The sequence below is a fragment of the Arachis duranensis genome, chromosome 8, assembly GCF_000817695.3.
Source record: "Arachis duranensis cultivar V14167 chromosome 8, aradu.V14167.gnm2.J7QH, whole genome shotgun sequence".
NCBI classification, from domain to species: domain Eukaryota; kingdom Viridiplantae; phylum Streptophyta; class Magnoliopsida; order Fabales; family Fabaceae; genus Arachis; species Arachis duranensis.
Genome location: NC_029779.3, coordinates 25,434,261 through 25,460,864, shown reverse-complemented (window position 1 = coordinate 25,460,864; position 26,604 = coordinate 25,434,261). Strand labels below are relative to the sequence as shown.

The 26,604-nt window shown below is 32.7% G+C and overlaps 3 protein-coding genes across 4 annotated transcripts; 1 reads left to right on the top strand and 2 right to left on the bottom strand.

The window, feature by feature from the left end:
- Positions 1-50: 50 nt before the first annotated feature.
- LOC107461414 (small polypeptide DEVIL 13) lies at positions 51-627 on the top strand. Its single transcript, XM_016079898.3, has one exon. It carries the CDS (start codon positions 159-161, stop codon positions 462-464), a length of 306 nt encoding a protein of 101 aa, XP_015935384.1. The 5' UTR covers positions 51-158; the 3' UTR covers positions 465-627.
- Positions 628-4,307: 3,680 nt separating this feature from the next.
- Positions 4,308-6,501, bottom strand: LOC107461527 (zinc transporter 1). Its single transcript, XM_021129125.2, has 2 exons — positions 5,797-6,501; positions 4,308-5,041 (listed from the first exon to the last, which is right to left on the bottom strand). The coding sequence occupies exons 1-2, from the start codon at positions 6,464-6,466 to the stop codon at positions 4,650-4,652; spliced, it is 1,062 nt and encodes a 353-aa protein (XP_020984784.1). The 5' UTR covers positions 6,467-6,501; the 3' UTR covers positions 4,308-4,649.
- Positions 6,502-7,225: 724 nt separating this feature from the next.
- LOC107461554 (E3 ubiquitin-protein ligase SDIR1-like) lies at positions 7,226-10,629 on the bottom strand. 2 transcript variants are annotated; one of them, XM_016080075.3, is made up of 9 exons: positions 10,330-10,629; positions 9,718-9,844; positions 9,549-9,603; positions 9,417-9,469; positions 9,089-9,317; positions 8,814-8,928; positions 8,462-8,504; positions 7,712-7,837; positions 7,226-7,619 (listed from the first exon to the last, which is right to left on the bottom strand). In XM_016080075.3, the coding sequence occupies exons 2-9, from the start codon at positions 9,793-9,795 to the stop codon at positions 7,488-7,490; spliced, it is 831 nt and encodes a 276-aa protein (XP_015935561.1). In that variant the 5' UTR covers positions 9,796-9,844; positions 10,330-10,629; the 3' UTR covers positions 7,226-7,487. The 2 variants fall into 2 exon arrangements, with proteins under 2 accessions (XP_015935561.1, XP_052109103.1); XM_052253143.1 differs by lacking the exon at positions 9,718-9,844 and having other exon boundaries at positions 9,549-9,625.
- Positions 10,630-26,604: the final 15,975 nt, after the last annotated feature.

The window sequence follows — 26,604 nt, the reverse complement described above, 5'->3', positions numbered from 1 at the left end:
TAATCTATAAGCTAAGGAGCGTACATGTGTGTATATATATATGTGTGGCTATATAAACAGAGGCCAGGGATGAGTGGTAGAATTAGGAAGCATTGATGATCTCTTTGAAGGCTTATAAAGTGTGATTGTAGAAGAGTCCAGAATTGTTGTTTGTTGTGATGGATGGAAAATGGAAGGTGTCAAAGCAGAAGGAAACAACAAGTTCCAAGTTCTCTCGGAGTTGCTCAACAAGAAGCAGCACCTCAAACTCTCCTCTTCTCATGAGAAGCATATCACACAAGAGTTCCTCATCTTCTTCCAAGTGCAATAACAACAACAATCTTCAAAGAAGCTTCTCGCAGAAGAACACGTCATCCATCGGTCGCAAATGCACCAATATAGCCAAAGAACACAAAGCAAGGTTCTACATCATGAGGCGCTGTGTTGCCATGTTAGTTTGCTGGCACAAGCATGGTGACTCTTGATTCTTCCAAATTACTTTCACAAATTTTGAATCTCATACATTATTATAGATACTAGATTTCATTATTGCTTTGTAATTAGTTAATTAGCTGAGTTATAATGTGATTTCTGATTTGAACAACATTCATGGAAATATATATAGTTCATACATCAACTATTAGATTATTATTCTCTTCTATTCATTTTTTTGGATCTTCACTGAAAATGGATCTTGGTTTCTTTTTCTGGATCTTCCTATTTTACCCCTCAGTTTTGTTTCGTTCTGTTATTTCCTTTTTGTTAGTCTTCAATTGAGCGCGTGACAGAGGGAGAGCGGAAACTTTGCAGTTTGAAGTTAGATGAGGCTCGAACATCGATGTGCCACTGACATATGTGAATTTGATGGCACTGTCTGTCATTGTAAAAAGTCCGCATCTTTCTTTTTTCTTTTCCCTATTTGTCCCCACTCATTTCATTAATTACTTCATTTCGTATAATTCCAAAAATTGCGTGAAAATAACCGTTTGGAATTATGCGACGTTTTTCTTTCATATTGGCATCAACAATGTGAGTAATTTGTACCTGCTGCAAATCCATGTTTAGTAAGAAACGGAGAAAAAGGAAAGCAACCAGAGACACTACATCACTACACATTAACTTATAGTACCATTTAGCTAACACGCACATTGTTTTTGCAAGAAAATATTATTCACTTTTTGGTTCATACTCAATACATAACACAAGTAGTGCACCTATATAGCAAGATATATTGTATAATGTTATTTGTCCTAGTTGCGCTATGCATTACATGTTATTTGTCAATTTTTTAATGTAAAATTATTTGTTTAATTTTATCTTTTAAAAAAATTAAAATTTAAGATTTAATATTTAAAAATAAAGTTTACTTTAATTCAAAAACAATGACAAAAAAATTAACTGATATTAGCTGAAAAAGGTTGACTACATTCCTTTGTTAAACTCATAAGTTAAATGTAATGTCACTATAACCCAGTTTGAGTAACTAACTTAATTAAGTTCTTTTTGATAAAATAATTTAAATAATAAATGACTCTGTTAAAAGTAACTTATAAATAAATTATTTTGTGTTTAGATTTTTAATTCTAAAAGTGCTTATTTTATAGAAATGTGATGAAAAGTAGAAGTATTATGAGAGAAGTCATTTTTTTTAACTTCTCTATAAGCTCTTAAATAGCTTCTTAGAAAGTTACAATTTTGTTTTGAAAATTACATCCGACATTAATACTACTACTTTCATAAGTCAAAAGTAAAAAAAAAGTTACTTCTAAAGTTTTCAAACGGGCCCTATATATATAAAGGAATTAACTAGTGAGTGATTTAAAGAAATCAGATAAGATAACAAAAATAGAAGGTTTTATCGTTTTAGTTTTTTTTTTTTTCATACATTATTGTATAAAAATTATATGTTTTATTAAAATAATTTATCTGTACTATCATTTAACATTACTCTTAGAATAGTTATAATTTATAAACCAGATTCATATATGGGTAGACTTTTTCTCAGAATAGCAGCTAGGAAGGGGAATCCATCATAAAGCCCAACCCCAAAGTATGTTATAACTTGTATCATCTCTCAGAATATTTCAAAACTTGTCTATATACTAGTCCAGACCCAAAAAAAAAATAAAAAATAAAAGAGGTTATATGCTAGTATACAATTGTTTTCACGCTATAATCTATACACTACACGGATAATTACCAAGTCCCAAATAATGGCATGCATGCCTAAATTAAACCCATTTTTGCTTGTGTTCACATTCTCATTTTAATGAGTTCCGACCAATCACTCATATTTTAAAACCGGAAAAAAATATTGAGTAACAAAAAAATTTGTCAAAAACAACCAGAACTTATGTTATTTAATAAATAAGATAAATTTAAATTTTTTTGTCTTTTTAATATTATCATTTTAAAATATGACTAATATTTTTACTCGTAATACTATAATAGGAATATAAATCTTTTAAAATTACATCAATCTTAATATTATAGATTATGACACAAAAAATTTACAACATTAAATTACTTTTATAAAATGGTAGTTGTAAAGGACAAAAATTCTCATCGGCTAAAAAGATCAGGATTTTTGTGAATAAAAATAAAATTAGATAATAAATTTTTTAGATATTATTTTCATATGAAAGAGTTTAATTTTTTACTAATGATTAATTTTAACATTCGTTATCTAAATTTTGAAAGAATTTAATGTGTATACTTTTATATTTAATTAGGTGTTAAGTTTGTTGCACAAATAAAAATAAATAAATTTTATGCTTGCTATTTAAAAATAATATTTTTTCTATATATAAAAATATAATTGGATATTAGCATAAAAAAATTTATATTGATAGTTATAAAATTAATTCAAATTTATTTTTCTTTTAAAACAATTGAATCGTGATTCAAATTTTTAATCACAATATTTGTATTTTCTCTAAATTATATGTAATAAATATTTGAAAAAAAAAGTGAAAATATAGATTAAAAAGATAAGCAATACAAAATTAAAAATAAATACAAAAATCTGCATATAATAATATTTTTTATTTAAATTATATTATGTATTAAAGTAGAAAAAAATAGAAAATTAGAGAAAAAAGAGAGAAAAATAAAAAAGAAGAATGAGAGAGAAAGTTTGTTAATTTTAAAAGTTAAAAAAAATATTTAAATTATAATGAAAAATATCTTATGACACATTTTGATTTATCAAATTACTAATATAAAATATGAATTATAAATTATATATAGAGTGGAAAGAATAGAGAGAAATAAAAAAAAGAGGAAGGTGGATAAGAGAATATAAAAAGGATGTTTATTAATTTTGGAGGGAAATATTTTTTCTAAATTTTAATAAGAGATTGTCATATGACACACATTTTAGTTATTAAATTAGTTAATAATATATAATATAGCTACATTTCAATATATTTTAATTTAATTTGAATGCAATTAGATAATGCCATGTATATTTTTATTGTTAAATTTGTAATTGGTCATTTTTAATGATATACAAAAAAATTAGAGTGAGTGAAAGAATGAGAGAGATAAAGAAAGAAAGAGATTGAGGGAAGAACTCTTTAATTTTAGAGAAAAAGATTTGATTTTAATTGCAATGAGAGAGTGACATGTGATACTTTTTGTTGTAAAAATAATAATATATAATAGTAGAAATAGATAATAGATATAATAGATTTTTCAGCTAAAAAAATATTGTATATATATAATTAAAGAGGAAGTGTGGTCAATATTCAATGAGAAATGTTAAGAGCCAGCAGATTTTATAATTTATAGTTATCAATTAATTATTATTAATATTTTTAATGGTGTAAATTATATTTAATAATATAAAATTAGTCACTTTCTTTTTACTAGTTAAGTGCTAGTCAGATTTTAATAAAAATATTGGCTTTTAAATTTTTTCATACTAAATATTAATAATTGATATTTGTACATGCCAAAGATAATGAGAACTTTGCTCGTAGTGTTTGACAAATGAACATGTTTAATAATAAAAAAATATTAATTAAAAATAATCTAAATTTATTTTATTTAATATTTATTAATTATTATTAAAATTAATAAATATTAAATAGAAAAATTTTAATAAGTTGTTTAAACTGATTTTTTATTATTTCTATAGATTTTTGTTTGGCAAATAGATATCACATTCACCATCAGTTTTTAGTTACAAGATCATACAATAATTAATGCCAATAATTAAAGAAAAAGTAGGGTGTAGTATATTTTCATTTGATTGGTAGTTATTCATGTTGTTCAAAATTTTCATTGTTCCCTAACACTCCTCATAATTAAAATAGCTATGAACATTATTGTTCAATGCATTCCATGCATACATGCATAGACATATATATAAGTAGAAGATAGATGTAGAACAATTCCAATTTTGGCAAATATACAATGGCATTCATTGACCATCATTCACTCACACACAACTATGTTACAATTAATTAACAAAGGTAAAAATTCAGGTGCAGTTAACTTCATTTAAAGTTGATAGTTGAAAATCGTTAAATAATTTAAATAATTTGACTAAATTTTTATTTAAGGCTTTTAGTTATTAACTTCACGTAAAGTTGACGGCACCTGAGTTTCCACCGTTAACAAAACAATCATATCCCACGTGTATGAAACTTGATCATCATTCTTATTCAATCCCATATCATGACGACAGCAATAAGAGCAACTCCAAGAAGCACAGCTAGAAACCTAAACCAAGGTGTGTCGAACCGGTTCGCACTGTGTGGCTTGAACCCTTTGGATATCAAATGATTGATGGCAACATAGATGAAAATACCACAAGCCATGCCCATTGATATAGCGTATATCCAATCGGCGGTTGATCCTTGTGTTGTGGTGTCTATGGCAATGCCAATTCCAACCCCAATGGGACTAGAGATTGCAAAGGCTAATGAATATGCAATTGTTGCAACTAAGGGCCTCTTTGGTAACAACCTAAGCAATGCAATTCCCATTGCAATGGCTGCAAATACCTTGTGCAATGATATTGTCCACAAGTTCCTCCATGCATCATACTTAGTAGCTGAGGAATCAGGAATACATATACATGTATGTATCATGTATCAGCTAATTAAATATGTTCAATTCATAATTTTTAATACTCAATCATTTGAAATTCATGGTATATACCAGGATGAAAAAATAAAATAAGTTAAAACACATTAAAATATGAATGGTTTTTTAAGAGCAACGAACTAACTTTTCTTTTACCAATAATTAGCCAACAAAATCCTGAAAGAGCAAAAATTAAAGGAAATTCAAAGAAAAAAGACTAGCTAATTGTTAGTTATAAAAAAAATTCAATTTTTTTCTCATATTATATATAGAATGTTGTGGAAAGTGAGAAAAAAGAAAGAAAACCTAAAAGAAATTGAAACAGTAAGTCATCCTAGCTAGCAAGGAAATCATGAAGAGTAACTAATAAGGCTCTAATGCTTCATTGAAATACAATTATGAGAATTCATTAAACAAACAATAAAATTGATGAATAATATGCATAACTGAAGTGTATCTATATATAGAGTAATAAATTAATCAAAATATTTAGAAAATAATACAAATCAGTATAAAATAGTTCAAAATTTCTTTATTTTATGTTTTTTAAATATTGCTAAAATAAATAAATAAAATTAAATATAATAAATATATAATTACAGATATCACATATATAAAATTGTAAATGTTAAATTAAATAAGATAATTTTAAATTTATAAATTAGTAGCTAACTCTTAGAAATTAACTGAAAAAAAAAAAAAAAGTAAAAGAGAGAAGAAGACCTGAGACTCCAACAGCAATGCCTTCAAAAACAGAATGGAAACACAAGGCAGAAATAAGGAGAATGGTGTCCCCAAGAGATGAAGTCTTCACAAAAATAGGGTTATGTGTGGCCATCAATGTCACATCTCTGTGGTGTTGTTGATAGTCTTGATGATCCTCCTCCTCTTGATGCCCTTGCCTTTCTTCTTCCACCTCCACGACCTTCGCTATCTTCTGACTATTGCTGGTGACATACATGACCACACAGTCACCAAACATAGTCAGAAGATAGCCGAAGGACGCGAGCATGAAGGAGAAAGGGTAGGTTTTAGTGGTGAGGTCCTTAAAAGTGTCATTGGAATCGCTAAGGAAATGGATCAAAGAGGTTCCAAGGAAGACACCACCCGCAAACTGAGTCCCAAGAAGAAGAAAGGTTTCGTTCCATTTGAAGAAGTAAGGAGAGACGCCGCCAACGAAGGTGCTCACAAGCATGATGATCAAACACCATATCTTCACCAAGATCAAACCCTTATCGTGCAAAGCCACGCTCCCTTTATCTTCATCACCGCCATGAGCATTGATTGGGTGAAGGAGAGAAGCTAAGAGGCACAGAACATGGAACGTTGACTTTGTTATTATTAGGGTCATTGATGTTTTTGCCATGGCTCTTGTAGCATCAGAAGAAGCCATATGTTGTGATCGTTATTATGATCTTGTTTTGTTGCTTTTTAACGTGTCCATTAGTCACATATTGTATTATTGTATTGTTGTATTAAGATCTATGATTATTATTATTAAGTTTGTTAATTAATTAAAACTTGTTTAGTAGTTAGTACAATCCAGTATGTTAGTAGATTGTATTATTTGTACTACAATGTTGACTTTTTTGAAATGTAGCCTTTGTACTGCACCGCTATTGCCGTCAGCTTCTATGCAATCAAATTTAATTATTAACATTACAAACTTTTAATATTAATAATATTTATGTCATATACTCATATTAACGTTGAATTTAAATTAGAATAAAACTGCCAAGTATAAAAGATTTAAGAACTATATTATTGAAATTATCCTAAAATATGTCTGCTAGTTCAGCTCCTCCAGCTAGGGTCCCGGGGACTAGTAAGTGATAATATTAAAAATCATTTTTAAGTATAAAAAAAAATCCCAAATGAATTAAATAATAACATAAACAGCACATATCTGAAGTTAAGTTTTAACATAACGATCACCATATTATGTAATAATGTTATGTTGTGTGTGTGGTTTTTGGAGGAGGGAAAAGGGCATGTGGATGTGGATGTGGGGTTGAAATTCATACCTGACAGAAGCCATACACCGTGTTCTTGATTTTTCATGAACTCGTGCATTATTTTAGTTTATTGAAAATGGTCTATGAGGATTGAGACCCAATTCAAAGTTTTGTGGGTTGTGTCATAATAATAAAAATAATAATGTAATTGCTGAATCACTTTTGTATTTTTGCATATGGCAAAGGATGGAGAGCATGTAGCGTCCAAGACAAACCAGCTTCCCTAATGTGATTATGACCGAACATGGATTTGATTCATAATATTGTTATCCTAAGGAGTAAGAACAGGTTCAAGGTAAAGACATCACATCATATGTTTTATTTTGCTATATACTTGAACGGATGAACTTGATATACACACATCATGCATTTTACAGCTATATGTTGATTGGAAGAATACTAAGCAATATCTGAACCGTCGGAATCAGTCTCAGTCTCCCTGTTTCCTCGCCATTCCAAACCCATCTTAAATTTGCACACCGGACATGTTCCTCGCTGCCGGAGCCATGGATCAATGCAGTTGGCATGAAACTGAAGAATTGAAAGTATATCATTGGTGATTCTTATGAGTGAAGCATGGTAGGAGAAGTTGAAGAAAGCAAAATGCAAAATATAGCACAAACCTGATGCAAGCATGGCAGGCTACGGACTAGTTCGCCACCGTTAACTTGGTCCAAGCATATGGTACATGTTAGCTCATCTTCCGGGCCTTGGTTATTTCCCTCGGCTCCTTCGCAGGCTTGCTTATTCTGATCGGAACATATGAGTTAGAAAAACTATGAAGGAAGGATTGGTGGAAGCAATTCATTCCCTCTTGATGCAAAAAAATCACACTAAAGTATTCTAAAATCTAAAAGCATACTGAAAAAAACAATGTCACTATCCATATTTAAGCAGAGAAGAATATAGCACATCAAGAAGGAAGCTTTCTAAATCACAAATCAATAGAGGAGGCATCACCATAGGGATAACATTATACATTTGCAGTCTATATGCCATGTATTATTGCCTATGATATTTTATGATCTCATTGTAAAGACTCACAAATCATGCCTAATTTATAAAGCCAAAGAGAAATTATGTTGGAAGACCAATACCACTCATGTTCATGGCAATGCAAGCCAAAAATACAGAATTCGATATAAAATATCATTATCTTCCCATATGTAAAGTATGTAGTAAGATTCTTGGTATTGATACGAGGCCATAATGGTGCTACTTAGAGGCAATAGTACAAATTAAGAACCACTATTAATTCTTGAAAGTAACGACAAAGAGTAGAACCAAGCAATCACATCATTATTACCAATTAACAGCTGCTTCATAACTCAAATGATGATGAACAGAACAGAAGGATAACCAGAGATATCTACCTCAGCAGCACTTGAAGAGGATCCCAACCCTGCTGAGCAATCCCTGTGAGCATTCAAAAATTTGCATCAGTAAATAACTAAATAAAGCATATCAATTTTAAACTTCAGGAAAAGTCAGATTCAGAAGCATCATTGTGGCATATTCTTTTCTGCCTGTTTCAAGATTCATAACCACCTATAATTTATAAGAAAAAAAAAAAAACATGGTGATCTCAAATTCACTCGGGTGAACTGACTATCCGACCCTCTTGAAAATGAATGAAAGTAGAATCCGAAAATTTACACAGGTAAAGAAAGTCTTTCACACACAATAAGAATATTTTAGAAAACCAACACAACCCAGTGAACTCACTTTGTTGGAACTGCAACTTTATAGTTGTGAACGGGTAAGGCATTTATCTCTTCCTCAGTCATGGAAGTAGTAGTCGAAACAGCATCAGAGTCAAGAGCTCTCAAAGCATCATAATCTACCCCTCAATGAAATAAAAGGATTATCAATTTTGAATTAACAAAAGCATATTTGTATAAAGCTGATAAAAACTGCTCTCACTTCTCACATCCCTTGAACTTTCATCTTAAAAAAAACAAAATGATAAATGTTGAAACACACATTTCAAAGCATGATACCTAGTTCATCGAATTCACGATCAAGTAGTGCAAGCTGAAGCCTAAGCCCCTGCAATTGTCCTCTAGTTGCAATTGCTATGGATGGTGGCACATTAAGCCATAATTCGGTATGGCTAAGCAATCCAGTTGCTGCTGCTGCATGAGCCCTGGCCTGAGCTTGAAGATGCTGACAAGCTGTGTACATCCTCAAGCTTGTAGCCATCGCAAAAACAGCAAGCACAAGCCATAGCTACAAGCATACTTACACATGGTTATCATATTAATTGATACCAAATCAGAATGCTACAGAAACCTTTTGCTTGCCCACAATAGCTAAATTATTACTTACCATAAAATAATGTGCCATCTGAGGAGAGTTCAGCAGCATGAATAACACAATAACTGAAGGACAAATCAAATACAGGTTAAAAAACTACAATGATGAAGCAGCAAAGCATTAGCCCAACAGTAATTAGATTACCTGTGGTGAGAAAAGCCAGAGAATTGCTACTAATTGGTCGAGCCGGATGAATACGCTGACAAAAATGAAAGGAAAAACTAGTAGCATGAGAATTAGAGTTGGATGATTCATGTTTGCAATGTGAACTACTTGTTATACAAGCTAGCATGCAAACAGCATTGAAGCATACCATCAAGGATCTTTCAGGAACATAATCTGGAAAACCACTTTCAATATCTTCCCTACTCCCTCTGAAAACAAAACTCATAATTGCGAAGAAAAACTTGCAACAATTGCCAGTGGCACTACCTAGCTACCTGTAAATAAAAGTCTTTGGTTCATCACAGCGATTCATTTATGATATATTAAAGGAATAACAAAGCTCCTGCATTGGTCATAATCATGAAAGGAAGAACTTTTAGCATTAACAGAATTCCAAGCATGAATTTCTGAAGCAACAAAAGAACACAAAGCATTAAGTAAGGTTACAAGAGCAAACTTGACACAACAAACTCTGATTTGCTTATTGATTGATTCATAAAGAGCAAGGGGAATATGCATTAAGATTCCAACAAGCACCCAATTCGCCAACTAAAACAATTGGGGCCAAAGTTTCAAACTTTGGTGACCAAGGGAGCCAAAAAAGACAGAAAAATCGGAAATGGGCAGTGCAGGATCATGTCTATGCAGAAAGGAACCAGACATTATCGAATTATTAGAATATGCCGACAGAGATTAGAAACAAGAAAGAGATTGGAGACACATTGCAGAAATTAATGTTAGAAAGGAAAAAGAAACTTACGAAAAAACAAAGAGAAGCAGTTGAAAGGATGTTCCGTTGCTTTCGGAGGTGACAATGTGTTGGTTATAATCGTCACTCTCACTCACTCATTCACTCACTCAGTTCAGCTCAAAACTCATCCAAACTACCAACTGAAATTGTTTTCACCTTCTTTTGCTTTTGCTTGTAGATGCAATTTTATATCACTTTTATCTCACTCTTTTTTTTTTTGAATTCATATAAATTAAAATAAATTTAGATATGCTTAGAATATAGATTACATACACTACTTTAAGATTAGGTAAATGTATGTGTGCGGTATTTTTTTCTTCTTTCCAACTTTGCATTTTGGCTACAACTTCTTTGAGTATTACACTAATTAGGTTATAAAATAAGATTTTATGTTTAGATATATGTCATAATCTTATTTATTATATATTATTAAAATCGAGTTTTTTAATTAATAATATAACTCACATTATATTATCTTAAAAGTATTTTTTGATTTATTTAAATACGTTAATTATTTATTTATTTATTTATTTAATTAGTTGGGATAAATATTAAATTATTTCACAATTTGTTTGACCGCATTAATTCTAATTAATTAATTATATTAATTATTTGATTTGACTGAAATAAATAAATTAATTTTATTTTAATTTACATTATTTTTTTGTATTTTGATTACTAATTTTTAAAAGTATTATAATTTTTACGTTACATATTTATAAGATGTATTTTATTTATTTAACTTATTTTATTGAGTCAAATAATTATAAGTAATTTATTATATTAATTATTTAACTTAATTAATTTAAATATATGTTATTTAATTTAATTTATTGTCACTTTAATATTTGAATTGTTATTTATTAAGAGTTTTCTTTCATGATCTTAAATATTTTGATTTTGAATTTCATATTTTTTCATAATTTTAGTGATTGTTTATATTTTTATTTTAATATCAAATCTATTTTTTATTAATATTTTTTTACAAATTATTATCTAATAGTTATATAGTTACTATCAATTATATAGTTCTGAATATTTTTTTAATTTAATAAAAAAATATAATTTTATTTTTTTTATTTTACTTATTTTTGTATTTAATATTTTATTCATTATAAAAAATTATATATAATAAAAGATAATCTCATTCTTTTACCAATGATTTTTCTATTTAATAATAGTTTTTTTTTTCTACATTATTTATACTTTTTTTTTATTCTTTTACAAACTATAAAACATTATTATTCATTATTGTACTCCATCTCTTATATTTTTTTCTTTTATTTTTTGAAATTATATTTCTTACATACTTAATTTTATTTATAATTTGCGAGATTGAGTGATAAAATAATATTGATGAAAACTATTATACATCTTCTATATCTGATCTTTTTGACTTACCTCTTTTTTGTACGGATGATGATTAATTATATACAATGCCTTTGTTCATAAATAGTAAACATAAATTATATCTTATCTTCTTTTAATAAAATTTGTATTATCTATCTTAAAATAGAGCAAAATATTATAAATTATTTTGGATCAATAAGTTTGTCATCGTCGTAGTAACATATTGTATATTTAGTTGTGCATTCATCTTATTTTTAGTAATTTGATAAGTATTTAAACTAACAAAAAGCATAAAACTATTTCTAGATACAAATACAACTATTTAAACTCAAGAATAGACAAATTAAAAAATGTTAGTAAATTTCAACTGCTAATAACGTTTATCATATATATTACTTTAATTCTAAGAAGAAATATAATACTAAAATATAAAATAGTTCTAAGTAAATTTTAATAAAAACAGTTATCGATAATATTTTTTTACTATGATAATAAAAAAATAATTTAAAGACAAATTTTATCTTATGTTAAACTGTAATTGCTCAAATCGATTTTAATATAAGAGTAAGAGAATTTAAAAGTTTTGTTCATAAATTATGAAAAAATGTCTACAAAGTTAACTAATAATATTATTAAAAAATTCTTTAAAAAGATAAAATTTTAATGTAAATATTTTAATTTAATCACAAATAATTATATATTACTATTAATAAGTAATTGTTATATTTTGAAAATATATAAAATTATTATATATGTGCTTTATTTTAAGATTTACACATAGTTTATATTATTACAGATTCGGAAAGAGAACCTTGCGTGATGCACTCTTTAGATTGTGTTAATGTGATAATGAAGTCCGAGTGAATTCTGGTATTTAACAAGATATGTTATTGTTTAAGAAATAAATAAACTGCTCATTTTCAGAACGTTACATGTTTTACAAGTTATAGAAATTACACTCAACGGAACATCTCCTATTAATCTTACATCTAACTAAGGCTTACTTGATTCTTTATGAAAATCACCGAAAGTGATAGTTTTATTAAAAGATGACTACTCACATCAATATGTCATCATATAAAATAATAGTTAAAAATTATTAAATAACTTAATATATTTAATTAAATTACTTAACATAACACGACTCTAACATCTTAGCTATAACCTTCTTATTCAAAATAGCAAAACTTGAAATTACACTGCATGTCTTATATTGCTACAAAATGTGACTACTTTGGAAGGTTTTTGTAGTTTTGTAAGTATTTAACAGTTCTCATTCATTGAACTAGCTAGCACACAAGAATTTCTTAACAATTTTTTTTAATAAATAAATCAAGAACTAACTAAGATTTTATATTAGGAGCTAGCTAGATCTGTATGTCTACCTTTCTTGTTTATGTCTGGTAGCACATTATTAAGGGCAAGGCCTTTGTCGGAAACTATATAGTATAAATTAGGTTAGGTGGGGATAACTTAACTTGAATGCACAAAATTTTCAGGTTGCTGCTGCAACCTAACGTGTGATTTTTATTTGTTGCATTGATAGTTTGATACGACGGAAAGCCAAATATATATAAGTCATCGTCTTATGTCAACTATTAATTGTATTGTCCTTAATATTATTATTAGCATGCATTACATTTAATTAATGATTTGTATGAAGTGATAATAACAACACCATCAAGACACCAAGGTAGATATTGACGGATCGGTTTGGATCAACCATGGAGCTGGCTACTCTACTCTTTCAACATTAATTTGGTTGGATAATGTAATGTAATTAATGTATAATATCATTGCATGTGTAATTCAGTATTCTCTTTCATTTTGAGCTATGTATCCAATTAAGTTCCAACTCTCGTGACAATTTTGGTCGCTGTCCATGTTACTCATGTTTCATTTTGTTTAGATGGATTGTAAATTTGTAATGTACAAAACCATATTGATATATATTGTTCATGTATCATTTTTTTATCCTTAAATTTTTTATTTGTTTGAAAAGTGAAACTTCTTTTGTTGCCATCTCATTTTTTCTTTAACATAATTTGTAGATCGTTTATAATAAAACAGTGATGATGTTCACTTCACAATCACATGGCTGATGGCTCTTTCTTTTTGGTCATGATATATTCCACGTCACTAACATGTTTAAATGGCAATTATGCTACGAAATAATAAGGACAAATGACACAATTAAATTAAATAGAGAATAAAATTATTTAATTCTATCAAATTAAAAAATGTTACTTGAATCACCTAAAAGCACTTTTCTATATTATTTGAATGAGTTCAATTTGAATTTGAAAAACGAATAGTAATATGAATAAGACAAAATCGAATTAGCAAAAATTTTTGTAATTTAAAATAATCCAATACGAATTATGCATGGATTTGTCTTACCCAGTAAACTTGATTCAAATTAGACATGGATATAGTGTTAAGGTAATTCGAATAAGAGTGATTCGAATTATACATGCAAGGACATCAAGAGAGCCTATTCATGGCACTCAACAAGAGCATGGGGAATCCCCTCATCAAGAAATCTTTGAGATACCTCAAAGGATACATTTTCCTCCACACAACTATTGGGAGCACCAAAATCACTAGGGATGGAGCAACAAAGGTAAGGAAGAGATATAGAGGAGCTCAAGAGCACCATTGGACCTTCAAGAGAAAGACGTCACCCTCACTAAGGTTGACTCATTCCTTAATCTCCTTGTCTATTTATTTTTCTGTTTTCGATTTTTATGCTGTATGTTCTATATATGTTTGTGTCTCCACTACATGATCATTAGTGTCTAGATTCTATGCCTTAAAGCTATATGAATCCTTCACCTCTCTTAAATGAAAAATGTGCTTAAATACAAAGGAACAAGAAGTACTTGAATTTCAAATTTTATCTTGAAACTAGTTTAATTATTTTGATGTGGTGGCAATACTTTTTGTTCTTTGAATGAATGCTTGAACAATGCATATTTTTATAGTGAAGTTTATGAATGTTAAAATTGTTGGCTCTTGAAAGAATGATAAACAAAGAGAAATGTTATTGATAATCTGAAAAATCATGAAATTGGTTCTTGAAGCAAGAAAAAACAGTGAATAAGAAAGCTTGCGAAAAAAAAGAAATTTGGCGAAAAAAAGAGAAGAAAAAAAAAGCAAGCAGAAAAAGCCAATAGCCCTTTAAACCAAAAGGCAAGGGTAAAGAGGATCCAAGGCTTTCAGCATTAATGGATAGGAGGGCCTAAAGGAATAAAATCCAGGCCTAAGCGGCTAAATCAAGTTGTCCCTAACCATGTGCTTGTGGCATGCAGGTCCAAGCGAAAAGCTTGAGACTGAGTGGTTAAAGTCGTGATCCAAAGCAAAAAGAGTGTGTTTAAGAGCTCTGGACACCTCCAACTGGGGACTTTAGCAAAGCTGAGTCACAATCTGAAAAGGTTCACCCAGTTATGTGTCTGTGGCATTTATGTATCCAATGATAATACTGGAAAACAAAGTGCTTAGGGCCACGGCCAAGACTCATAAAGTAGCTGTGTTCAAGAATCAACATACTTAACTAGGAGAATCAATAATACTATCTAAAATTCTGAGTTCCTATAGATGCCAATCATTCTGAACTTCAAAGGAAAAAGTGAGATGCCAAAACTGTTCAGAAGCAAAAAGCTACAAGCCCCGCTCATCTAATTAGAACTAAGTTTCATTGATACTGTGGGATTCATTGTATATTCTCTTCTTTTTATCCTATTTTATTTTCAGTTGCTTGGGGACAAGCAACAATTTAAGTTTGGTGTTGTGATGAGCGGATAATTTATACGCTTTTTGGCATTATTTTTAGGTAGTTTTTAGTAGGATCTAGCTACTTTTTGGGATGTTTTTATTAGTTTTTATGCAAAATTCATATTTCTAGATTTTACTATGAGTTTGTGTATTTTTCTGTGATTTTAGGTATTTTCTGGCTGAAACTGAGGGACCTGAGCAAAAATCTGATTTAGAGGCTGAAAAAGGACTGCAGATGCTGTTGGATTCTGACCTCCCTGCACTCGAAGTGGATTTTCTGGAGTTACAGAATTCCAAATGGCACGCTCTTAATTGAGTTGGAAAGTAGACATCTAGAGCTTTCCAACAATATATAATAGTCCATACTTTGCTCGAGTTTTGATGATGCAAACTGGCGTTCAAACGCCCCTTCTCTGCCCTATTCTGAAGTCAAAACGCCAGAAATGGCATAAAAGTTGGAGTTAAACGCCCAAACTGGTATAAAAGCTGGTGTTTAACTCCAAGAGAAGTCTCTACACGTGTAAAGCTCAATGCTCAGTCCAAGCACACACCAAGTGGGCCCGGAAGTAGATTTCTGCATCATTCACCTATTTCTGTAAACCCAAGTAGCTAGTTTCATTATAAATAGGACCTCTTACTATTGTATTTTCATCTTTTGATCATCTTTTGATCTCTTGATCACATTTTGGGGGGCTGGCCTCACGGCCATGCCTAGACCTTGTTCTTATGTATTTTCAACGGTGGAGTTTCTACACACCATAGATTAAGGGTGTGGAGCTCTGCTGTTCCTCGAGTATTAATGTAATTACTACTGTTCTCTATTCGATTCATGCTTATTTTTATTCTAAGATATTCGCTGCACTTCAACATGATGAATGTGATGATCTGTGACACTCATCATCATTCTCACCTATGAACGCGTGACTGACAACCACTTCCGTTCTACCTTAGAATGAGCATGTATCTCTTTGCCTCCATTCTGAAAGATCGGAGTCTTCGTGGCATAAGCTAGAATTATTGGTGGCCATTCCTGAGATCCGAAAAGTCTAAACCTTGTCTGTGGTATTCCGAGTAGGATCTGGAAAGGGGATGACTGTGATGAGCTTCAAACTCGTGAGTGTTGGGCGTAGTGACAGACGCAAAAGAATCACTGGATTATATTCCAACATGATCAAGAACTGACAGATGATTAGTCGTGCAGTGACAGTGCATTTGGACCATTTTCACTGAGGACGGGAGGTAGCCATTGACGCCGGTGAAACCCAACATAAAGCTTTTCATGGAAAGGAGTATGAAGGATTGGATGAAGGCAGTAGAAAAGCAGAGATTCAACAGGAACAAAGCATCTGTATGCACTTATCTGAAATTCTCACCAATGAATTACATAAGTATCTCTATCTTTACTTTCTGTTTATTTATCTTTTTACTCATTAAAACTCCATAACCCATTTTAATCCGCTTGACTGAGATTTACAAGGTGACCATAGCTTGCTTCAAGCCGACAATTTCTTTGGGATCGACCCTTACTCACGTAAGGTATTACTTGGATGACCCAGTGCACTTGCTAGTTAGTTGTGCGGAATTGTGACGAAGTATGATTCACGCTTGAGCGTACCAAGTCTATTGGCGCCATGGTTGATGATCACAATTTTGTGCACCAAGTTTTTGGTGCCGTTGCTGGGGATTGTTCGAGTTTGGACAACTAACGGTTCATCTTGTTGCTTAGATTAGGTAACTTTTATTTTATTTTCAAAAAGTTTTCATAATTTTTCTTCTTTTTCGTTTTTCCAAAATTTATTTTCAAAAAATACAAAAAAAGTATAAAATCATAAAAACTAAAAAATATTGCATGGTTCTTATTTGAATCTAGGGCCAAATTTTAAGTTTGGTATCAATTGCATGATTTTAAGTGTCTTGCAAATTTCGAAAAACATGCATAATGTTCTTGATGATCTTCAAGCTGTTCTTGATGAATTTCCTTGTTTGATCTTCATGATTTCTTGTTTTGCACTGCATAATGTTTTACATGTGTATTCTTGCAAAGCATATGGCCCAAACATGAGAAAGTTCTAAGTTTGGTGTCTTGCAAGTTTTCTTTTATGGAAAACTAAGTTTTTGATATTCATCTTGATCTTCATGATTGTTCTTGGTGTTCATCTTGACGTTCATAATGTTATTGCATATATCTTGTGTATTGATCCAAGAATTATATATTTTGACTCATTTTCTTGTTTCACAAAATTGAAAATATATCTTCTTGAATAAAGGATATAGCAAAATGAAGATCCAAGAACATAAAGCAGAGGATTTACAGAGAAAAAGCTAGGCGTTCAAAACGCCCAGTGAAGAAGGAAAACTAGCGTTTGAACGCCAGCCAGGGTACCTGGTTGGGTGTTTAAACACCCAGTAAGGAAGGAAAACTGGCGTTTAAACGCCAGCCAGGGTACCTGGCTGGGCGTTTAAATGCCCAAAACATGCAGCTCTTGGGCGTTTAACGCCAGGATGACAGAAGGAGAGGAATTTTGTTTTCAAATCAAATCTTTTTCAAATCTTCATTTTTTTTCAAAATCAAATCTTTTTCAAATCAAATATTTTCAATTATATCTTTTCAAACATATCTTTTTCAAATCATATCTTTTTCAAAATTTGATTTCAAAATCTTCTCTAACTTCTTATCTTTTCAAAATTTATTTTCAAATCTTTTTCAACTAACTAATTATTTTAAATTTCAATTTTCGAAAATTCTTTCCCCCCTCTCTCATCTTTTTCTGTTTAAACACTAACATTCCTCCTCCATTGTCAATTCGAACTCCATCTCTCTTTGTGAGTTCGAAATTTTACCTCCCTCCTTCTTCTATTCTTATTTTCCTTTGACACCTCAAGGGATCTCTATACTGTGACATAGAGGATTCCATATTTTCTTTGTTTTCTTCTCTGTCATATGAGCAGGAACAGAGATAAAGGCATACTTGTTGAAGCTGATCCTGAACCTGAAAGGACCCTGAAGAGGAAGCTAAGAGCAGCTAAAGCACAAAACTCTGAAGAGGACCTCACTAAATTTTTTGAAAAGGAAGCAGCAAAAGAAATAATTATGGCCGAACCAAACAACAATGCAAGGAAGATGCTTGGTGACTTTACTACACCAACTTCCAACTTCTATGGAAGAAGTATCTCAATCCCTGCCATAGGAGCAAACAATTTTGAGCTAAAGCCTCAATTAGTTTCTCTACTACAACAGAACTGCAAGTTTTATGGACTTCCATCAGAAGACCCTTATCAGTTCTTAACTGAGTTCTTGCAAATCTGTGACACTGTTAAGACCAATGGAGTTGATCTTGAAGTCTACAAGCTTATGCTTTTCCCTTTCGCTGTAAGAGACAGAGCTAGAACATGGTTGAACTCACAACCTAGAGATAGCCTGGACTCCTGGGATAAGCTGGTCACGACTTTCTTAGCCAAATTTTTTTCTCCTCAAAAGCTGAGCAAGCTTAGAGTAGATGTTCAAACCTTCAGACAAAAAGATGGTGAGTCCCTCTATGAAGCTTGGAAAAGATACAAGCAACTGACCAAAAAGTGTCCTTCTGACATGCTTTCAGAATGGACCACATTAGATATATTCTATGATGGTCTGTCTGAATTTTCCAAGATGTCACTGGACCACTTTGCAGGTGGATCCATTCACCTAAAAAAACGCCTGCAGAAGCTCAGGAACTTATTAAAATGGTTGCAAATAACCAATTTATGTATACCTCTGAGAGGAATCCTGTGAGTAACGGGACGCCTCAAAAGAGAGGAGTTCTTGAAATTGATGCTCTAAATGCCATACTGGCTCAGAACAAAATATTGACCCAACAAGTCAATATGATCTCTCAGAGTCTGAATGGATTGCAAAATGCATCCAACAGTACTAAAGAAGAATCTTCTGAAGAAGAAGCTTATGATCTTGAGAACCCTGCAATGGCAGAGGTGAATTACATGGGTGAAGCCTTTGGCAACACCTATAATCCTTCATGGAAAAATCATCCAAATTTTTTATGGAAGGATCAACAGAAGCAAGGCTTCAATAATAAAAATGGTGGAAGAAACAGGTTTAGCAATAGCAAACCTTTCCCATCATCATCTCAGCAACAGACAGAGCATTCTGAGCAGAATCCTTCTAGCTTAAAAAACATAGTCTCTGATCTATCTAAGGCCACTCTTAGTTTCATGACTGAAACAAGATCCTCCATTAGAAATTCGGAGGCACAAGTGGACCAGCAGAGTAAAAGGGTTACTGAAACTCCTCCTAGCACTCTCCCAAGCAATACAGAAGAGAATCCAAAGGAGAGTGCAAGGCCATTGATGTAATCAAGATGGCCGAAACCTTGAAGGAGGAGGAGGACGTGAATCTCAATAAGGAAGACCTCAGGGAAAGTTCATTAGCCAATAAGGAACACCCTAATGAGGAATCAAAGGAATATGAGGCTCATACAGAGACCATAGAGATTCCCTTGGACCTCCTTTTACCATTCATGAGCTCTGATGACTATTTATCTTCTGAAGAGGATGAAGACATTGTTGAAGGGTAAGTTGCCCAATATTTAGGAGCAATCATGAAGCTGAATGCCAAGCTGTTTGGTAATAAGACTTGGGAGGAAGAGCCTCTCCTGCTCACCAATGAACTGAATACATTGGTTTAGCAAAATTTACCTCAAAAGAAACAGGATCCTGGTAAATTCTTAATACCCTGTGCCATAGGCACCATAACCTTTGAAAAAGCTCTGTGTGACCTGGGGTCAGGGATAAACATGATGCCCCTCTCTATAATGGAGAGGCTGGGAATCTATGAGGTACAGGCTGCCGAATTCTCAATAGAGATGGCAGATAAGTTTATGAAAAAGGCTTATAGACTAGTAGAGGACGTGTTAGTGAAGGTTGAAGGCCTTTACTTCCCTGTTGATTTCATAATCCTAGACACTATGAGGGATGAGGATGAATCCATTATCCTTGGAAGACCCTTCCTAGCCACAGCAAGAGCTGTGATTGATGTTGACAGAGGAGAGTTGATCCTTCATATGAATGAAGAATGCCTTGTAGTAAAGACTCAAGGTTCTCCATCTGTAACCATGGAGAGTAAGCATGAAGAGCTTCTCCCAATACAGAGTCAAACAGAGCCCCCACATTCAAACTCTAAGTTTGGTGTTGGGAGGCCACAGCCAAACTCTAAGTTTGGTGTTGAGAGATCTCAACCATACTCTGATCATCTGTAAAGCTCCATGAGAGCTCACTGTCAAGCTATTGACATTAAAGAAGCGCTTATTGGGAGGCAACCCAATCTTATTTTAATTCTATCTATATTATTTTGTTTTCTTTGAGGTTGATGATCATGTGAAGTCACAAAGACAAAAATAAAGAAAAAAAATTCAAAAATAGCATTGAAAACAGCACACCCTGGAGGAAGGACTTACTGGCGTTTGAACGCCAGTAAAGGTAGCAAAATGGGCGTTTAAACGCCCAATCTGACACCTTTCTGGGCGTTTAAATGCCAGAATAGGGTACCAGGTTGGCGTTTAAACGCCAGAACAGGGCAACAAACTAGCATTTAGACGCGAGAACAGGAAGCAAAGCTGGCGTTTAAACGCCAGAACAGGACAGCAGACTGGTGTTTAAACGCCAGAATTGCACTCTAAGGAGTTTTGTACGCCCAATTGGAGTAGGGTTGAAGAATTCCTTGCCCCCTCAGGATCTATGGACCCCACAGGATCCCCACCAATCTCAACTCACTCTCTCTTTTCTTCACACCTTTCTACAACAATCTTCCCCAAATATCCTTCACCAATCACCTCCATATCTCTACCCCCTTCACCCCTTCATTTTCACGCATCACAACCACCTTCTTCTTCATTTCTGTAAACCCTAGTAGCTAGTTTCATTATAAATAGGACCTCTTACTATTGTATTTTCATCTATTGATCATCTTTTGATCTCTTGATCACATTTTAGGGGGCTGGCCTCACGGCCATGCCTAGACCTTGTTCTTATGTATTTTCAACGGTGGAATTTCTACACACCATAGATTAATGGTGTGGAGCTATGCTGTTCCTCGAGTATTAATGCAATTACTACTGTTCTCTATTCGATTCATGCTTATTCTTATTATAAGATATTCGCTGTACTTCAACATGATGAATGTGATGATCCGTGACACTCATCATCATTCTCACCTATGAATGCGTGACTGACAACAACTTCCGTTCTACCTTAGAACGAGCGTGTATCTCTTAGCCTCCATTCTGAAAGATCGAAGTCTTCGTGGTATAAGCTAGAATTATTGGCGGCCATTCCTGAGATCGAGAAAGTCTAAACCTTGTCTGTGGTATTCCGAGTAGGATCTGGAAAGGGGATGACTGTGACGAGCTTCAAACTCGCGAGTGTTGGGCGTAGTGACAGACGCAAAAGAATCACTGGATTCTATTCTAACATGATCGAGAACCGACAGATGATTAGCCGTGCAGTGACAGTGCATTTGGACCATTTTCGCTGAGGACGGGAGGTAGCCATTGACGTCGGTGAAACCCAACATACAGCTTGCCATGGAAAGGAGTATGAAGGATTGGATGAAGGCAATAGGAATGCAGAGATTCAACAGGAACAAAGCATCTGTATGCACTTATCTGAAATTCTCACCAATGAATTACATAAGTATCTCTATCTTTACTTTCTGTTTATTTATCTTTTTACTCAATAAAACTCCATAACCCATTTTAATTCGCCTGACTGAGATTTACAAGGTGACCATAGCTTGCTTCAAGCCGACAATTTCTGTTGGATCGACCCTTACTCACGTAAGGTATTACTTGGACGACCCAGTGCACTTGCTGGTTAGTTGTGCGGAATTGTGACGAAGTGTGATTCACGTTTGAGCGTACCAAGTCTATTGGCGCCATGGTTGACGATCACAATTTCGTGCACCAATAATCCGTCTCACAAATAACATCTTGTTGACCCACATCCCAAGCTAAGAGATATCCTCTCCAAATAGCAAATAATTCTTCTTGAAGAATACTATTACTCTCAATCATTCCCAAACACCCCCTTTGCCAGCTCCCATTACAATCTCTAATAACACAAGCAAAACCAACACTATCACCCGAACCAAAATAACTAGCATCACAATTAATCTTAAAGTACCAATGGATGGGGATTCCAAAAACCATTTAGAGTATAGGGAAGGGACATACGTTGTGATTCAAAAATATTCCTAAGCTCCTTTTCTGAAGTTAATGCCAGACAAATCACTTTTTTCGGAGGCCAAGTTTCATCGGGATTAAAGATGTCATTATTCCTTGCTCGCCATATCCACCAAAGTCCCGAAAAGAACTTGAACGGATGCTCTCTGCTATGATACAAGAACCAGTTCTTCAAATCCAAAGGATGACAAGAAATATCCAACCTATGCCAGACAAGTTGAGCTTTTGGACAATCCCGAATACAATGTAAAATCGATTTCTGGCTAGAAAGACATCTTGGACACTTATCCGATGACGACATCCCTCTTCTAAAGCGAAAACTTGCATTAGGAAGAGCCTCCTTAAGACACAACCAAGCCAAAAACTTATGCTTTTCCGGAACAAGTTGATGCCAAAGCCAAAGCCAATTCTCCTGCTCCTCCCAACCAAACAGCTGCTTACACAACCACAAGTAACCATTGCGTGAGTTATAGACTTTGGCAGCAGACCCACTCCAATACCAACCCACTTCCGGACCTGCTTGTTCATCTGGATTGTAAGAGAGAATATTACCTTTCAAATTTTGAGATAAAGGAGAATAAAGAGTATCCAAATGCCACCTACCAATCGACCAAATATCCTGTATTCGGAGATTCGAATCAGAAATGTGAACATAATCCATCTCATTAGATAACCGTCCTTCTCTCCTCCAGCTAGAAAACCAAAAATTCTGGTTCAAATCTCCAATACAGCAAGCAAACCCATCCTTCAACACTTCCCAAGCCTTGCAAAGACACCTTCAAATGGGAGAGTCCTTGTTCTTAGGATAACTAAAACAGTCATATAGAGATGATCGGTATTTGGCATCCAACAATTGGACCCATAGCTTGTTTGGCTGCTGGAAAAAAGTCCAAACTAGCTTCCCAAGAAGAGCAATATTTACACAATAAGAATCTCTAATCCCCAAACCTCCATATTTTTTTGGAGTAACCAGTACCTTCCAACTAACAAGATTCAATCCTCTTCCATCAACTTGTCCTTTCCAAAGAAAATTCCTCATCATAGACTCTAATTTACTAATGATTCCTTTCGGAAAAATAGAGACCTGCATCTGGTACATGGGAATAGCGACGACAACAGAATTAACCAAGCAGAGTCTACCAGCCCGATTGAGTAAACTCTCTTTCCAGCTTGCTAGCCTACTCTGAATCTTATCCAGGACACCATTGAAAGCTGAACGATTCACCCTAGAATGGCTAAGGGTAACTCCAAGATACTTGCCCAAGTCCTGGACAAATCTGATAGAGGATACCCCAGTGAAATCCTCTTTCCTTGTTGCAGAGACATTCTTGGAGCAAAGCGCTTTAGACTTCTCCACATTAATCTTCATCCCAAATGCTTTGCAAAAAGTCTCTAAAACCAACATCACATTTTGCACTTGTCTCTTTGTAGCTTTACAAAATAGAAGCAAGTCATCCGCAAACATTAAGTGAGATATTCTTGGTCCCCCTCTAGAAATAGCAACCGGCTCCCTCAAGCCCAAATCAACCTGATGACTAATAAAGCATGCCAATCACTCCATACACAACACAAAAAGATAGGGTGACATAGGGTCTCCTTGTCTAAGACCTCGACTAGGAGTAAAGCCATTCAGATGACTCCCATTCCAAAGAATAGATAAAGAAGAAGCAGTGACATAATTCATAATCAAATTAAGTGTAGGAATAGGAAAACCAAAGCTCTTAAGGGTATGAGCTAAAAACTTCTAGTCAATTCTGCCATAAGCTTTCTCCAGATCAATCTTAAAGGCCAGTGTGCCTTTCTTTGATTTAGTCTTCTTCATAAAGTGGAGGACTTCTTGAACAATAATGATGTTGTCAAGAGTTCCTCGTCCTGGAATAAATCCTCCTTGAAGCGGGCCAACAATCTCCGCAAGATGAGGACGAAGCCTATTAACAAGGACCTTCGTGATGATCTTGTAAACTACATTGCAGAGACTAATCGGCCTGAAATCTTTCATAGATACCGATGATTCAACCTTTGGAATGAGAACTAGTAAAGTCTCCAACATTCTCAGATCAAGAGTAAGCCGGAGAATGCCTGCTTAACCATCTTCCAAACATCAAGACCAATGATCTCCCAATATTCTTTGAAGAAGAAAGCTTGAAACCCATTGAGCTTTAAAAGAGTTCATGTGAAAAATAGCTGTTCTGGCTTCCTCCATAGCAACTGGTGCCGTAAGATTATTGCAAGCTTCCTCATTCAGAGAAGGAAGAGGCACATCACCAAGGCAACCCAAATCAACATCATCTAAATGACAGAATAAGCTTTTATAGAAAGACTCTGCTTCTTGACTTATAACCTCTAGATCAGTTTCCCACACTTCATCCTTGAGAAAAAGGCCATGAATCTTATTATGCTTCCTTCGCGCAAGAGTTTGAATATGAAAGAATCTTGTATTCCTATCCCCGAACCTTACCCACTGCTCTCTGGACTTTTGGAACCATAGGAGCTCTTCTTGAACTAGAGTATTATTATAATCATCAAGTAATTGTTGCTCTTTCTGACGTAAATAAATACTACCACCACTTCTAAACGCTTTTGCAAATAATTAATCTGCTGCTCTAATTCACATTTCTTAACAAAAATGTTACCAAATACCTTCGAGTTAAACTCTAGTGAATTCTTTTGTACTTCCGAAAGCTTGCCATGAATCTCTCTATTACTAGACCACCATGACTGGTTCACAATATCCCTATACCCAGGATGAGTAGCCAAGCAGCAACAAATCGGAAAGGCCGATTCCCTTTAGGCTGAGGACGACCTTTACAACGCACCAGAATAGGACAATGATCAGACTGAAGCCTATTTAAAACTTCTGCATAAGCCTCTGGAAAGATAGATAACCAACTACTATTTATACAGACTCGATCAAGCTTTTTTGCCATGTTATTCGAATTGATAGCTCATAAATATTTTAAAGAAGTCTAATAATTAGATATTTTGTTAGCTTTTTTTAATGTATAGAATAAAATATATATTTTTTAATTTTTAAATTATTAATTTTTTAATAAATTTATTTAAATTATATCACACAAAAAATTTATTCTTGCAAAATAATTTTAAAAAATAGCTTAAAAGATATTAGGAGTACTATAAAAATTTGTAATGCCCTAGTGACTTAGGTAAATACATACATATACTCAAATTTTAAATAAAATATTTTACATAGTCAATAATAATTTAAAAATTAAAAAAATATTTTTTTATCATATACTTACTTAAATTATTGAGATATTACAAATTTTTATAATACTCCAATTATATATCAAACCTTTTTTATCTTAAAAGGCATAATTTACAATCTTAATAAATTAAAATCCATAATTTTCTATCCTAATAATAAATATATACAAGAGTATTGTATCTCTACTTAATTATAGAAATATTATTAATATAATATTTCAATTAATAACTCCTAAAAAATATTTTATTGCATGCATAGTCATTTTAAAAAAAATATTTTATTCAAAAAAAATATTTTATTCCATACAAAATACTAATTCGACTTTTTTTAATTTGAATTATTATTCATTTTTTTTAATTCGAATTTTGTTTATTCGAATTACATAAAAAATATTTTTGAATGATTTAGGTAATTTTTTGATTTAGTAGAATTAGATAATTTTATTCTCCCTTTAATTTAATTTTTTCATTTACCCAAATAATAAATTACTTATCTGTTCTAGAATGTTAAGAAATAATTTAATAAAAACAACTTACTATACTAGAGAAAAAATAAAATAAAAAATGTCATCAGCCTTTTAAATAAAATAAAATAAAAACATGTTACTTTTTCTTGCTTGTTATAAGAGTGGGTATGCTCAACGTGCTTTGTCGGTTTCTATTTAAAAATAAAAAATAAAAAAGAATAATCTCATTGTCACTTGGT